Source organism: Labrus bergylta, chromosome 20, assembly GCF_963930695.1.
Source record: "Labrus bergylta chromosome 20, fLabBer1.1, whole genome shotgun sequence".
NCBI lineage: Eukaryota > Metazoa > Chordata > Actinopteri > Labriformes > Labridae > Labrus > Labrus bergylta.
This window is the reverse complement of record NC_089214.1, coordinates 11,231,864-11,248,412: the sequence shown is the minus strand read 5'-3', so window position 1 is coordinate 11,248,412 and position 16,549 is coordinate 11,231,864. Positions and strand designations below refer to the sequence as shown.

Genomic DNA, 16,549 nt, shown 5'->3' with positions numbered 1-16,549 from the left:
AGATAAGGGCAGGCAACTTTCTTTGAGTGAGAAGTTCACCACACAAACAATGGTGCAAGTCAAGACAAACCATTAACTTTTTATTGGGAGATTTTACAGCATCTCTTCAAGACAACTCTTGCATCGTAACTTTGAATCACTTTATTACCACAGACACAGGCCTTCCACCTTCCCTTGTTTACAAACGGTAACACAAATCTGGTAGCAGCTACTACACTTTAGTAGTGGAAGACAGAGTGCAGTCACTTTGAACAAAATAATGCCTGCAATACTCTTATGATATAATATGTTTCTAGACACAATTACAAACTGAGCATTAAAATATGATCACTGGCACCAAAGCATAATAGAGAACTTTGGGATACTGACAACGGGGGTGCCCTTGGACTGAAATGTTGGTTACACAGAGTTTACTACAGAAATGTGTCACTGCTATGCTGATGTTAATCTGGGAAACAAAAACGTTTTGGGAGAGCTACTCTGTGACTAAATGTAATCCTTGTTAAAGATATACCGATAAAGCAACAAAACATTGCACCTGTGATAAATTAGATATATGAACTCTGCTGATCTGATACTGAATCTGTTTCCGCATGATTACAGCACCATCCTGAGTGGCAAAATAAAAAAGGTAACTGCTGGCACTGAAAGGCTAAAAGTCACATCCCTGGAATGTCTTTGGCTCTGACCAGTATAAGATCCTGGCAAGACTGGCAACTCCAACTATAGTTACACAAACTGAATTATTTAAAACCTAACTTTAATTATGAACAGACAAATCTACAGCATAATTACCTGTTAAAATCATAATGATCTACTTCAACATAAATAAAGACATCCTGATCATAAATTAGTCTACAAGTCTTCACAAAAATATAAACTCAACAACACAGCACACTATTCCACAAGTAAGAAAGTGCTTCTTCTGATTTCATGGACACCTACAAACTTGGAATGAACAGCTGACCAATGATGCTTTGTGCAACAATGATTGAAGATAATATAAAAACTATTCTCAAGTGTTGCTCAAACACGGGGTCGAGCCTAACTCGTGAAAGTAAAGTAGTGAACTTTTGTCTTTTCAACACATAAACAAAGACATTCAAACGAAAAATAAAATGGAAAACTGAAGGCTAACATAAGTTATAAAAGTGCAAAAACAGATGGTCAAAATGATCACTGAATACAACACTATAAGATGACTGACACTTAGACGTGGAGGCGTAATCCCTTCTCCTTCCCACTGAAACAGCCGGTATTCAAAGATAAGCTGATAAGGCACTTGAGTGTCCACAGTACACCTGAATCATATTCAGAATCCTCTCTTCAAAGCATCTTCCTTTTTCCAGTTTGTTTCAACATGTGCTGCCCAAACTGAAAACAGAGAGAAGACAGGATACAGTACATGACATCGTACAAATTACAAACACTTGATTCCACAGACAATTCATTATTTACTGTCACTTAATGATACCTCCCAAAGATATCTAAAGAAAACCTTGATACTTTTGTATACTACATATTATTTTGAATTTTATTTTAATGATCAATAGTTTTGAAAAGTGCCAAAGTTACAAAAAAACAACGTATTTATAATGACAGCATATTTTAACTGAAATGTTGCCAACGTATCTGTGTAAAGGACTTTTCATTTCACAATTTAGACACAACAAGACGTTACCTAACATTAGAAAACCAAGACTTCGGTTTGTGTTGCTTTGATATGAAAACAGGTTTAAATATCATTTGATGTTTACCAGTATCATATCACAGTTTAGAATTCTGACATTGTGACAAGTTCTCAGCAGACTAAAGTCTACTGAAGTGTTTCACAGTTCTTGCCATTTGTGGTTTAAGTACAAATGACTGGCTGATTTTATGGCATCTCTGGGTTTTTAATAAAAGCATTGATCAGAGAGTCATGTTTCTTACCATAGGGCTTTGGGTTTTAGGTTTCACTTCTGGAACAGGAAGTTTGAAGTCCTCCCCGGCGTCTCGCTCACTGTCGTGTCGATAGCGGTGGGCAAACTTGCGTTTCAAGGCCTCGGCGATGAGAGATGCAGCATCAATCGGTTCGTTGGACTTCAACTTGGCATCATCTTCCACTGGACGACTATGGAAATGATCAAATATTCCACATATTTAAATTGAATTATTTGTGGGGTATAAACATATTTCTTCACATTAGTAACTGCTGGAGTCAGAAACGATCATATTAAGAGAATAGGACTAACACCAAAAAGCATTTCTGTTACCTCTGATCCACATCTATTCATTTAAATCTCCACATTTGATAATTTTCAAATATATCTTGATTGATTTTTGAAGGGGGGGGGGGGGGGTCTACCTTTTGACTGATCTCAGCTTGACCTTGCCAATGTCTTTCAGTACATCCAGCATGTTAGGGACCTCTGTTAGCCTCTGTTCAAGAACTGTCTGGCCGTCTGTCTTCTTCTCTCTGCGCTCTTTTATCAAGTCAATGGTAGAAAATGTCCGCTGGAGACTTGGGGGTAGCGGCGGTGGTGGAGGAGGAGGAGGGGGAGGTGGTGGTGGGGGAGGCAGGGTGCCAGAGGGTGGAGGGGGAGGTGGAGGTGCGCCTGTGGAAGCAGCACAAAGAAGAAAGAAAAAAAAAATGTTAAAGCTGGTTGACATTTGAAATTATGCTGCCATCTAGAGGAGAATCTATGTTACCACAGCATAATAAATAAAGTTAAGACAAATCCCCCCCGATGCATTCACACAATGCAGAGAAAGGCGGTGTACCAAATACCTGGCTGCGTGTTTTTTTCCTGGGCCAGCACAATTTGTGCTATCTGAGCTCGCAGTTTGGCAAGTTCTGTCTCCAGTGCACTGATCTTCTGAAACGCCTCATTGTTGGCGACTGTTGGCCCCTGAGGGTCCGGAGGCTCCTGATGCAGGCTTGGTAGTGACTTCCGACGGATAAAAGAGCGAGGGCGAGGCTGCCGGGCTCGGAACAGGAGTCCTGGTGGGATCCCTGGTCTGTTTTTAAAAAAGGCAGAATGTTCTAGTTACTTCTATTCTCATCGAGGAGAAAGAGAATATAATCTTATTGCTATGATTAAATATTCATCATTCTGGCAGTTTCTTTAGAATACACTGCAATGTTTGTATTTATTTATTTAATCATTGAGAAAATAAAAGGCATACTACATGAACTCAATCAAATATCAACTCTCACCATCAAAATTAACTCAGGGAGAGAGGAACAATGAGAAATAAATCATTTAAAATGAATAAATAAAACATAACTGGGGGCTAGAGGAGGGCGAGGGCTGTCTCTTTACTACACATTTTGGGTTAATTCAATATTATTACAAAGTCTATGGAGTCAGTCTTAAGAGTAGATCTATTTTATTTTTAGGTTGTCTCTATTTAAGATTTTTTGCATCTTAAATGTATTCTACTGTTGAGAATCAAAGTTTTAGAAAACAAAAAAAAACTCTTACACAAAGCTTTAGAAATCACTTTTGGAAAATTGTTGGCCCACATATGACAATCCCACTCTCACCTGGGTCTGCCAAAAAAGTCTTGGGCATCCTCCTCCTCCTCCTCCTCCTCCTCCTCCCCGTCGATCCAGGAGACATCAGCCAGAGAGGCCACCAAACTGTTCTGCCTCCTGGCACCAATCAGGAGACCAGCATCCTCACTATATGGATAAAGCTGATAGAGCGACAACAGCCAAGTCAAAAAAAGAGCCTGGTTTTAGAAAGGGGCTCAAACCAGGAAACATGACACTGCATCACAACAACATATCCAAAGAAGGCTATTCAAACAGAGAAATGAGGGTTGTTCAGAGGGAAGACTGAGGAGGGGATGTAAAGGGCTGTTAACACAAGTAGGACACCCCTAACAAGCTTGGAGTATGAAAGGTTGAGACGGCTATGTAGGTCTATAATCAAGTCGAAGTTGTCGGAGGTTGCTGAACAAACTGACCTAAAGCAGACAGGCTGCATTCCTCAAAGCTATGGAGGGCAGCTGGAGAAGAAGGAAAAGAAGAAGAGATCACAGTGTTGAAGGAGACAGAAAGGCAAGGAGACACAATTCAGTTTTTATAACATCGCATGCCAAGGAATTAAGAACTGAAAATGTGATTTATAAAGAAGTGGATCAACTTCTCAAAACAGAGTCAGTGCAAAATATCTCTGTTATACTGACTACATGACCTGTGTTTATGGTTCTTAAATGAAAACAGTGAGAAAAGCATGGTAAACAAAAGTTTGAAGAGGGTGAGTGATTTCTTGTCACGTGAGTATGACTCAGTAAGGGGGCAGACCGATAGCAGGTGAGAGAATTGTCTCATACTTGACATTTGGCAGATTCAAAAAAAAAAAAAAGGGAAATTAGAAAACCACAAAATGGTTAGAACTCACCTGAAAGTGAACTCTGGGGCAGGGCTTCAGAGGAAGACTAGTAGCTATTCTCCTAACAATGCTTCTTGAGGATCCATAGGGCTTGGCTGATCCAAAAGCCTAAGAAAACAAGAAGAAATGACTTCATTTAATCACAACTAAATGAAAGAAAAAAACGTTACATATGTCAATCACATTTCATTTATTACATTTATGAATCATTTTAGGTTGACTGGTACTTATTAAAAATCTCGTAACCCAGACACCCTAACAACAAGCTTTCAGATTAAAGCCAGAGTAAGACGCAATATTGTGGCTTTTCATGATCTCTATGAGACAATGATTTCTTATTTTTTAAATGTATGAAAATGGTACATTCAGCAGACACTCAGTGAGTCCGATATCAAATCGCACTGTCACCTACCAGGTCCATTTCAACCGATGCATCGTCTTTACTCATTTCTGTTTATGTTTCACAAGGACAGATGGAAACATGCTTCAACGCCGTAGGCTTCATCACTAAACACTAATCTAGAGGAAACACAAAAAGAGTGAGAAATTAGTATGGGATCACAATGAGACACAAAAAAATCAACAATGACTTTTTGTTGAGATTAATGTCACAACATGTCGTTAAAATCTACTGCATAATACTCACATTTTGGAAATGCTTGAAACGTGTTGGCCCAAATCTGTATCGTTATTTAACCAATAATTGATCAGTTAAGTTATACTTTCTATCTCTGCTCCCAACAAGTGGAAATGTGATAAGACAATGTAGCAGCAGAGTAAATATAAGTTATTCTGATATAAATAACCATTAAAACATTCAGCATTAAATACTATTTTGATTGAAGAAATCAATGCAAGTCGGTCAGAGTGAAACTGAACCACGTAGAGTATTTGAAGGTTGGTGGAAAAACGAAAGGATAGCTAAAAATGCAAAAATAAAAGCAACACAGCGAGATATTTTGGCAGGGCAAGTTTATGTATGTCGCACATTTCAACAACAAGGCAATTCAAAGTGCTTCAGACAACATCAAAAGCATCATGACAGAGGAAAGAAAAGAACATAAAAAAAAAAAATCTGAACATATCTTTAGGTCTGTCTTTTCTTTAATTATATATTTTCCCTTTGGGGTGGGGGGAGTGGATTTTCTTTTTTTATAGACATATAGTTTGACTGTTATATTCTTTGTTAAATGTATTGTATTTTTGGTAAAATGTAGAAACTCAATAAATACATGTCAAAAAAAAAAAAAAAAAATCTGAACATATGTAAAAAATAAAAATAATTCAAATGAAATTAATTGAAATAAATAAAGTAAAAATATTTAAAAAAAAAAAAGTTACAGTGCAGAATTAAAATTTAAAATCTTATTAAAATTGTTTAATTAAAGGCAGCAATTTATGAACACCTCATGTAGTTACTTGTACTGTTTAATTTATGTCATTATAAATCGATAGAAATGACTGATCTTGGATTTATTTGAGAGTAACGAAGTGCTTAAAACATATTTTTTATATTATTATTTCAACGAGTTAAGAGTCACCACACCGGGAGAGGGGGGGGGGACATTTTACAGCCAGTCTTTACCACTTTGTTGTTTTTAAAATGTCTCAACGAAAAGAAGGACAACACAAAACCTTTAAAAGTGAATGCCTCGCAAGTTACCGGTGTTAGTACGTATCCGATTTGAAACAAGACAGTGTGTTTACTTAACTCAAATAAAGTGGCCCTGACTTAAACCTACACGCACAGAGAAGCTAACGGAGGCTAACAACGACAGCGGGCTCCTGAACTCCTTCAGCAACTTTAGCAGGCAGCTGACAGACTTATCAGGATATGTTGGAAAAGACAAGATAATTTCTGTTTCTGTAATTAACTTACCGTCTTGTAAAGGACAGTCACACCTGTACACACTGTGGTTGTAATCGAAGAACTGTTAAAATGTGAACAAAACTTACCGAAACAGGCGCTTCACTGACACCTTGGCAAAAAATTTTCCAACTTGTCAACCGACAGAGAAGGAGCAAGTGTGGGAAGACCGAGGGGGGAGGAGTCAGGGAATTTCATTTTTAACCAATTGGGTTACGCGGATTACCAGCGCTAGGTTGTGACCATGCGACACCACTATTGGTTAATCCTCATGATTGACGGACAAACTGTCCAATCATAGTCGGCCATTATAACAACAACTATCTGTTGATTGGGGGTGTCATCTGTCGATCAGCACACACACCGACCAATCATGTGGCAGAAAGCTAGTGGACGTTCGATGTATCTTCCCTTCATATCCCGGCGGAGCCCTATCCGACTAAAACTGCGGACACCCTTGTGCAAAACAGCGACGTCCCGAATCCTAAAACAGCTGTACCCTTTGACGTGCCACAAAAACCCAAACACTTTGCACAGCTGCTAGCTAAAGGAAGCATAGTAAAGAAAGGGACGCAGGCCTAGCCTAGCGGTGGTGACATTATTATTATTATTATTATTAGTATTAGTTTAACGTGTTTACGCACGTGTCGGCACTCAGCTGTCTACACTTACATCCACTGTGATTGAAGCAAAACAAGGGTCGTCTCATGATTTTACTGAACACTGAAAGAAAGGTATGCAATCATTTGTCAAGTATCGTTAGCTTAGCTTAGCTGCCTCTGTACCACAGGGCGTGATTTGAGGTGAGGCTGGGGGTCGTAGAAAATGTCTTTGAGCTTTTATGTGTTGACTAATGTGAATGGCGTCATCGTGTTAGAAGCAAAAACTTGAGTTAAAACCGCATTAAAAAAAAAATATCCAACCAAAGCAACTACAGGCAGCTTTTAACGTGTCAGTGTTCAACTTTACAAGATACTCCAAATATTCTGATATTCAGCATCTTGTTTCACAACTTACTGCAGATGTTACAGTGTTACAGTTCACTTAGCAAGATATTTTTTTTATCCAAAAACAGCATCTCAGTACATCAGAGAGTGAGTGCTAATCCATTCATACACCGCCACTGATGCAGCGGGAGCAACGCGGGGTGTTAAAGTGTCTTCCCCGCAAATATTCTGATATTCAGCATCTCATTTCACAACTTACTGCAGATGTTACAATGTTACAATTCACTTAGCAAGACGTTTTTTATCCAAAAAACAGCATCTCAGTACATCAGAGAGTGAGTACTAATCCATTCATACACCGCCTCTGAAGCAGAGGGAGCAACGCGGGGTGTTAAAGTGTCTTCCCCAAGGACGCATTGGACAAGTTGCTCAGCCTGGGGAATGAACCCTCGACCTTGATGTAAATGTCTACTACGTGCAACAAATTAGCACACCTTGATGTAAAGCAGTGGGGTAGTTTCTGACTTCATGACGCTGTCACATTTTTCTGCACCAAAGTTAATTAAAAGAATTGCTCTTAGAGAGTATTTTGGATACTTTTTAAAAAAGTAGTGTCGTAAGTGTTTCAACTATTGGATGATTAATCGATTTATAGGAATTACGTTACCATATCTGACATCAGTGTATGTCTGCGTCGTGTTTAAAGATAAACTGTCGAACATTTACTGCCCCAGGTCTCTCAAATTGGAAGATTAGCCCTTTACATGTTTAAGTAATTATATTTTGATTAGCTTTAGTCATTTGAATTATATCCAAAACCAACCTGAAGTTCTCTGCTTGGATCCTTGACCTATTATTATTACATTTTAGTAGATTTTCTTTTAAGATAAAACTGAAACACCCCTTTTCCCATAATGTTAGGGCCCTGGTTAACCTGTTTTCTCTCCCCCCCCCCTCCACCCCCCCCAGTAAAGGGCAGAAGTTGGTTTGATGTGTGTGACGTCAAGACAAGAGGCACCATGAGTGCGGAGATGGACGCACTGACTGTGGTGAACCAGCTGCGAGATCTTGCTGCAGACCCCCTGAATCGAAGAGCCATAGTAGAAGACCAAGGCTGTCTGCCAGGTCTCATCCTGTTTCTGGACCACCCCAACCCACAGGTCGTCTACTCTGCACTATTGGTGAGCAGCACTATTGTTTTTAAATATATCCTATTTGTTTGTATATCCAAACTAAACCATCATAACACGGAAAAAGATACTGTTGCATAAAATTCATTTACTAATTCAACATGTTTAAAAGATAAAGAGAATGTAATCGTTTTAGCACTTTTCTAGTTTACTGACCACTCAAAAGTGCTTGGATTACATTTGTTTTAGTCTACAACCTAGCTGGGTGTGAAATTAAGGTGCTCATGTTATACACCCCCCCCCCCCCCCCCCCCCACACACACACACACACACACACACACACACACACACATCCTCTCTGTTGTCCAGCAGAGATAGCTAAAGGCCATTTTCCCCTCTGCTGTGCCCCTGTCTACTGTCAAAGGTGACAGGCGGTGGCATTTAAGCAGCTACCTATTTTAAACACAGCACAATGGTGACATCTGTTTTTCTGTTTAGTCTTGTAAAGACAATAAAAATATATAGCGACCTCCCCTCATATCCAGTAGCACCACTCTTTTGTACAGTGCATGACTTATATTGAAAGTAAACATTGAAGTGGCCTTACGTAACAGTTTCTCCTTGACAGTAACCAGTGAAGTGTAAATACACAGTCAGAGTAGAGTGTGTGTGTATGTATTTGGGTTACGTAATATTTCACCGTTGCACGTGCTCATTAATTTTTGATCTTTTTTTATGATATCAGAACGGATCTGTCAGCTTTCCGAAGGATAATGGTTGCTCTTGTCCTTGCAGGCCGTACGCTACCTGGCAGAATGTCGAGCCAACAGGGAGAAGATGAAGGGCGAACTGGGCATGATGCTGAGTTTGCAGAATGTCATGCAGAAGCAAGTCCCTGTCTTTACCACATCACACTCGAACCCCCACACACACACACACACAGACAATCGCACACAGACACACATGCTCGCATTGCATTTCTTTACCTAGAACCTTAACATGGGATTTCTTTTGTTTTGCACGGATAAATTGTGGCCGGTCTGCAGATTTTCCTGTCAGACCGATGCCCTCCATTTGCCTTGTCAGGATGACTGTGATTAAAGTTGAATTAGAAAAGGCTGGGTTTCAATTAAAACCGCTGTTTCTGCATATCAGAGATTTTAATTCACCTTGCCACCTCTGTATATTTCTTGATGTGTCAACGTGCGTGCTTTTACTGATGTGAGCTTATATTTGCTCTCGTTTCTTCTTGGAGTTAGCAGTTTATTTTGCAGCGGTGGCTCAATTTCCACACATGGTGTATATTTTCAGCATTATTATTAGTTGCTTTTGGAGTGTTAGTTTCATGTATATGCTGTCCTTCTATTCTATTCTAGCATTTAACTAAATTTAAAGCATATCTTTTTAATAGGGTATGATGATCACATTGTGTTCACGCACGTGTGGTCATAGACAGGTCAGGTTTTAGGAGGTGTTGTACTCCAGATAGCTGCTCTTACCTCTGGGTGCATGGCTGTTTAGCTAAGCTGCTGTTCATCATTAGCACCCTGATAGGAATAGACCTGTGTACAAGTGGTGGGCTGTTGCTTGTATGGTTTTTGTCCCTTCTCTCCCTGTGGCAAAGCTTTTGCCTGCCCTGTAGTTAGCCAGTCACTTAAGCTTGTCATGAATGGCATGAAAACAAGCCCTGCAGCACCAAGCAGCAGCTCCCTCTGCTCTGACTTTGGTTAGAGGTCGATCATAGCCGGACACAGTGGGAACACGCTGCTGAGGGGGGAGCGTGCAGCATGGTTGCACCAAACAGGTGTGAATACCATTTTTATTCCTTCAATATAGTAAGACCTAAAGCTCAGGGAGATGTTGCCACTTATTCGCTGCACAGAGGTGATAAATAAATCAGTTTAGGAGAGTGTTTGGCTCGGTGAAAGGCTGACATGCTTTCATAGTGCCAGAGCACCAGGATCCCAGAGGGCAGCCCAGCTAGACAGCTGATGTCATATGTGGTTATTAAGGAGAGATGACTTGTTGACATACGAAACAGTATCGCCTGCAGGTAAATCTCAGTATCCCTCGCACAATATCTGCATTTGCAACTGACCTTATATGGGTTACTTCAACAAATCTTAATCCCACTGTAACATTCAGATCTCTGCTTTTTCTTAAAAAGGCATGAAAAACAAGACCCAAGTGCAGGCCTGGCTTATGAGTTGAATGATGTGTGAGGGATTACAGCATTGTCGTTTGCTACACTCAGTGGTTGTAAAGTGAATATAGAATATAAAGATGGTAAACATTTTCTCTGGTGTGGGATCAGTAAGGATACAGTCAGAAATCAGATAACACCCGCTGGAGTTTATAGAATTTAAAGCTCAGTTCACACTTCTTTTCACACACAGGCTAACAGGCAGCATGGTTTAGTCTGTTTCTGCATGGGTATTTCTATCTTGCCTCTAAAACTAAATATTTTGGCACAGTAATTTTGCATCTTAAACGTGCACAAGATTCATCTCCCCATTTGATCATCAGCCAATGACACCAACATCTAACTGGTTAATTAAAACTTTTCTTTTTAGTGTTACTGATCTTTAGTGTGTACATAATCCTCATTTGACAAACGCAACAACACAAGTCATTTCATTTGGTCTTCCTCTTACCCCTTTTATTTTCTCTCATACCAAAGGAGTACTTCACCCGGGGAGACTAAACTACTGGCGTCTGAGATCTATGAGATCCTGCAGGCAGCTGGTAAAGAAGAAGCCGAGCAGGCCGAGGCAGCAGCCGCCTCCTGCCAGCGTAAAGCCCACTTCTTCCTGGGCTCCAGCAACAAGAGGGCCAAAACTGTGGTGCTGCATATCGATGGACTGGATGACCCTGTAAGTGTCAGCGGAGTGCATTCAGGACACAGTGATCGTCTGTTAATGCCCCCCAAAAAAAATCTCTTTTTGGGGGGGGGCTTTGTGTTTGCTGCTGTCATTATGACAGCGTTGTCAGGGTAACTTAGCCATGTCTATCTGGCACAGGATAGAGGGGGCAGAAGGGTCAGGTTGTAAATGTCAGCCATTGAACAGCAGGACACTGAGATTGAACCTGAATGCTGCTCTGTGGGAAGCTCTCACCTAGCCAGATTACATTACAGCAGACAGACGGCCTCTGGTGGGCCGCAGCACTATCACTATAGCAGAAACGCATAACGCTGTGCCAGCTGGGAACTGTAGTCATGTAACCTGCATTTCTCATTGGGATGTTTTATGTAGTACTAGAATGTTTTAGAATTAGTTTTTATGCCCACATTTATCTAATTAAGATGGAACTTCTTCTGCATTATTCATACTTTTTAATTTAAGGCAGTATAACGTATTGACGACACTTCGGCCGATGTCAATTGTTTTATCTGTTTCCCTTCTATTGTCAGACTCGAAGGAGCCTTTGTGAGGAGGCGTTGCTGAAGATTCGGGGGGTCATCAGCTTCACCTTCCAGATGGCTGTGAAGAGATGTGTTGTCAGGATCCGCTCTGACCTTAAAGCTGATGTAAGTTGTCTTTCCCAAAGCAAGAATCACCCAGCAGCTTGGGGGTACAATATATTTTTGCCGAGGTCCAACAACAAAAAAAATTGATTTTGGCCAATACATTGTCTTATTATGCCACATGGAAAGTTTTGATTTACAGAACAAACATCCAAATTATCAGAGGCTTTCATTTTTAATTCCCAAATAAAAATCCAGTTTTTATGTCCAAGCCTTAACTCCCGAATACTACATACACTTTGTGTGTTTGAGCTTGACTTTCAGCCTCTCAAACACTTTGGTTTCATCCGTCTTCTTTCACAATACACAGTAACCTAGTCATTGCTGCTATGACCATTGATTTTGATCAAAATAAAATTGCAGAAAAAGTTGAGTTTTTATTTATTTTTATTGTTTTATTACAGGCATTGGGAACAGCAATCAATTCCACCAAAGTAATGACGGCTCAGCAGGTGGTGAAGACAGAGAATGGAGGAGAGGTAAGGACAGCTTATGTGAGAAAATGAATAAAAACCAAGCATCTGTATTGTTCACCTTAGTTTTTATCCTCAAGAACTAGTCAGTAAATGTGCTCACTGCTGTGTGTATCTCTATACAGGGAGTGTAGCCACCCTTGCCTGTGGCTGAGACTTATTCACACTGACGTGATTAGCTAGTCACATCTCTGCCTCAGCCTGTAGGCTACTTGTTTTTTTGCCAAACACATTGCCATCCCAGTTAGACCATTTACAGCAGTGTGTTCCCAATTTGGTGCTTTGACCAAAACTGTCTAGTGATATAAAAAAAAAGCCAAATTTGTTAAAAGAAAAAACAAATCCTTTTATGTTTTACAATGATCTGTATAGAAAATAATTTTTCTAGTATTTGGGGCTCAAAATAATTGAAAGTAATTAGAAAAGGTTCATTTATTGTCATACATAATGTTGCCAGCAGGGGTCAGACCTGCCTCAGTTAAATAATCTGACTCCAGATGATGATTATTTGGCTCTGTGGTTGAACAACAGCTCTGTAGGTTTTTTTTGGGGGGGGGGGGGGGGCAATTCACTATTTAGTATGACACAAACAAATTATTGTTTTTGCTGTTATTTATTTTTAAAATAAACAAGTAATTTTTCCATCTTTGTGCAGCTGATAGTTCCATTCCAGGAGGGCTCTGAAGATGCAGAACTGGTAGAGGAAAACTTAGACATCCCAGACTACCTACCAGAGGAGGAGAGTCCATCCCAGGAGCAGGACAAGGCAGTGACGCGTGTCGGCTCAATCACAGACGGCATGGGCTGGCTCAGCACGGCCGCTAACTTCCTGACACGCTCCTTTTACTGGTGACCACTTCCTGTGATCTTTTCCTTGCTCCCCGGCTCTCTCTAAGGTACCATCCAGCTGCAGTCTAAGCCTCTCTCAGTCTTGACCTGGACTAAGCCCTGCCTCGCGGCCCCACATTAGTGTAGAGTTCCCTCTGCAGAGCACAGTGCTCCAGCTGTGCGCGTGCAACAAGTGCTGGACTGGCAAGTGGAACCTGCAGTAACTTAAACTTGTGTATATATTGAGCTACAAATCCCTGTACTGGCTGTGTGTGCACAACTATATACTAGCTGCATATCTAACTCACAAGACATAGCCAGAGGACTTTGCATCAGCCGAAACCAAACAACGTTCTGGAAATGTGTAAAGCTGACATGTGGCAGGCATATTTAATTTTTCTGAGGCTGATTTTGAGTACATTGAAAATTGGGAGTTCCTTTAATTTTGTTTTGCATGATTTTTTCGGTTTCTTTCCTTCTATTGTCTATTCTCATTCATTTTCTTTTGCTCTATATATATTTTTTATTTTTCATTCTTTCATTTTCAAAATGAAACCATTTCCCCGCCTACATTTCTTTCTTTTTTTTAATTAGCATGCTATAAGTCTTTGTGCCAATTTTTCCTTGATGCCTAGATCCTAAATTATTGTGTGTGCCTTCTGTTAAAATTGACTTAATATTACATTTTCATCATTCAATCAAATGAAAGGAGAATTACGGTAAGATCAGAACTGTGCTCCTGAGGCCGCCCTTAGCAGCAGCTAGCGTTTAGCTCACTGACAGATGACACTTCAGTAGAAACAGTCAACTTAGACACCAGCAGGAGGCCGCAGCCCAGTTAGCCACTGGCTCACATGCATTAGACTGTTTGTTACATACTGAACTCATTTGAACGGACTGACAGCTCCTTGTGTTATTTGCACAGACTTTAGGCTACCTCTGCTTTCAGCCCTCTATCTCACATTATGAGCATTTCTTTTCTCTTGTAGTTTGAGTCAAACTTAGATATGCATGGTGAAGTCTGTCTGTTAGCTGCCCGCTTTGTTACTTGGACTCCCTGTGATATTTTTTACAGTATTGTAGTTGCCCTGTCCAGTTCTCAGTTTGGCCAGCAGTGTCCTTACAGCAAAGATCACGATGGTGCACGCACACCAACACACACAGATAAAGAGGACTCACTAATGCTTTCATATGAGCAGTGTTGCTGTACGCGAACAAGTTTGGATTCTGTGCGTTTAGTAAAAGGTGCCTGATTGCGCCAAAATCTTAGATCTTACATGTGAAGGAATTTCTAATTTTTTTGTTCATACTCATTTGCATTTCTAAGAATTAGAGGTAGCAGCCAAAGCTAACGCTCTTTTTTTCTTTTTCCCTACAACCCCCTGACTGACACCAGGTTTAATTATGAGCTCCTCTGTCTTGTTTGAATATCATTCATAATAATTTTACATGTTGCTGACCAGGTGACTTGTATTGTTCTGACAGTGTGGAGATGTCACAGTGGGTTGTGGTCAAACTGATGGAGGAATGACCTGAATCAAAGGTCAGGATTCTCTTACAAAGCAATAATATAATTTGTTTTTGCATTAAATGTAGTGATTAAATATCAGCATCAGCCATCAAAACAATGTTTTTTGAACAAATCTTGTGAGTTTAAAGTTTGGCTCATCAGTATTAGAATTCATTTTCTTCCCATGTTTGCACAAAAACGATGTCTAAGTTCCATCATGTAATTTCATTTTAAATATTTGTTTTCTCAGCTCATACTGCAAGGAAATACTTGAACATTGTTTCTCAGAACTGTCTCTGTGTTGATCAAAGTGAAAATTCCCCTTAACTGTTCATTAACCACATCTATAAGGTTGACAAAACCACAACCCGAGTCCTCAAAAATGTAACTTCATGTGCACAGACTTCATGTGTCCTTCTTCAAATGTAATATAATGTAATCTTAAAACTGTAGATTCCAGGACACTGTTCATGCAAATGATGATAAACTTAAAATCTGAACTTTTCTGGTGCTTTAATTTTTGTGGCTCTGATGATGATCTGTGGTTTGTGCGGTGTTTACTCAGTACTACACACCTTACTGCATCCCATCAGATGTCAGAAAGTGGAAATTGAGTTGTCTTTAGTGGTGCATAAGTCAGGTGCCTCAGGGCGGTCCTGTGGCCTTCCCACCACCTTCCCCCAGCCGCAGTGCTGGTAGGCAGGCAGAGGCAGCAGCCAGCCCCAGCTGGAGGCCCTGAAGCCACTGATGCTGATAATGCTGCGGCTGCTGCTGCTGCTGCTGCTGCTGAGCCTCCAATGAAATGCTGTGCCAAGCTGGAGGGGAGGCCTTCACTGCCCTGCTGTAATCTCTGAATGGAAGGTGACTACATGTTTATTAACAACTCAGACAAAATCATTTTGTTAATCTGCTCAAGCCATAAAGAAAACAAAGAATTCTGGAGAGTCTTCATATAGTGTATTTTACTAATGTGGTTTTGCTCAGCAAGAATTTACAAGTAGAGATGGGATCGATCCGATCTTATTTCGGTATCGGGTCCGATATTGACATAATTTACGTATCGGACTGACGGCGTCACTCCACATCACTGATCAACAAAGATCATTGAGCATTTTAAACATGCTCAGCTGCACAGTCTCGCTTTGAAGACATTCAGAATGAACTGTAAGAAGTGTCCACAAATCGTCTCCAACAAGACGTTCGGACGAGATGGATCAGCTCCTTCTACGTTATCAAAAGTACAATTCTTACACTTCAGTTTAAAATGTTTGATTTGAATAACCTGACAGTTGTTGCTGCTTCCTGCCCGCGCAATGCAATGCCAGGTTTACCACAGCCACAATACCACAGGTTTATACCAACAACAACAATAGCACTTTTATGATTAAAAAAAGATCTGATTCAGTATCTGTAACGGTACATTTGTATCGGTAAAGGATCAGAACTGAAAAAAAAGTGGATCAGTGCATCTCTATTAACAAACAGAATTCCATTTTTTTTAAAGGGTTAATCATCTTGTGTTTGACAGCAGTAGTTCTGGAGCTTTTCAATCATATCAAATTCATTTTTATCTGCATATAAACATGGACTACACTTTTTTTGTTTATGATAGCTCAAAATTTTAGATTCAAATTTCACTTACTGTTTCTGGCACTCTGCATCAACAGCGATGTAATGTTGTGTCCCTTGTAGCACAAATAGGATGTTTAAATATCAACCATTTCCAGTGACTAGATACAGACATGGATGTTACATTTGCAGTGGAAGAGGCCTCCGAGGCCTCTGAACTCAAACTTCTCATTTCTCACCACTAGAGAGTGACAGTAAGCCTGACAAGGATGGAGAGTTTGAAAGTGTGGGCCCCAGAATATAATCTGATGTAAACA

General features: G+C 40.2%; 2 protein-coding genes across 3 annotated transcripts; one reads left to right on the top strand and one right to left on the bottom strand.

The window, feature by feature from the left end:
- Window positions 1–67: 67 nt before the first annotated feature.
- On the bottom strand, window positions 68–6,414 carry mtfr1 (mitochondrial fission regulator 1). The gene is made up of 8 exons (XM_020645976.3): window positions 6,339–6,414; window positions 4,795–4,901; window positions 4,392–4,490; window positions 3,530–3,681; window positions 2,771–3,000; window positions 2,348–2,597; window positions 1,933–2,113; window positions 68–1,374 (listed from the first exon to the last, which is right to left on the bottom strand). Exons 2-8 carry the CDS (start codon window positions 4,828–4,830, stop codon window positions 1,327–1,329), a joined length of 996 nt encoding a protein of 331 aa, XP_020501632.2. The 5' UTR covers window positions 4,831–4,901; window positions 6,339–6,414; the 3' UTR covers window positions 68–1,326.
- Window positions 6,415–6,762: 348 nt separating this feature from the next.
- On the top strand, window positions 6,763–15,163 carry LOC109993161 (armadillo repeat-containing protein 1). 2 transcript variants are annotated; one of them, XM_020646001.3, is made up of 7 exons: window positions 6,763–6,983; window positions 8,166–8,377; window positions 9,122–9,213; window positions 11,007–11,199; window positions 11,739–11,855; window positions 12,257–12,331; window positions 12,981–15,163. In XM_020646001.3, the coding sequence occupies exons 2-7, from the start codon at window positions 8,216–8,218 to the stop codon at window positions 13,176–13,178; spliced, it is 837 nt and encodes a 278-aa protein (XP_020501657.1). In that variant the 5' UTR covers window positions 6,763–6,983; window positions 8,166–8,215; the 3' UTR covers window positions 13,179–15,163. The 2 variants fall into 2 exon arrangements, with proteins under 2 accessions (XP_020501657.1, XP_065805174.1); XM_065949102.1 differs by lacking the exon at window positions 6,763–6,983 and adding an exon at window positions 7,636–7,656.
- Window positions 15,164–16,549: the final 1,386 nt, after the last annotated feature.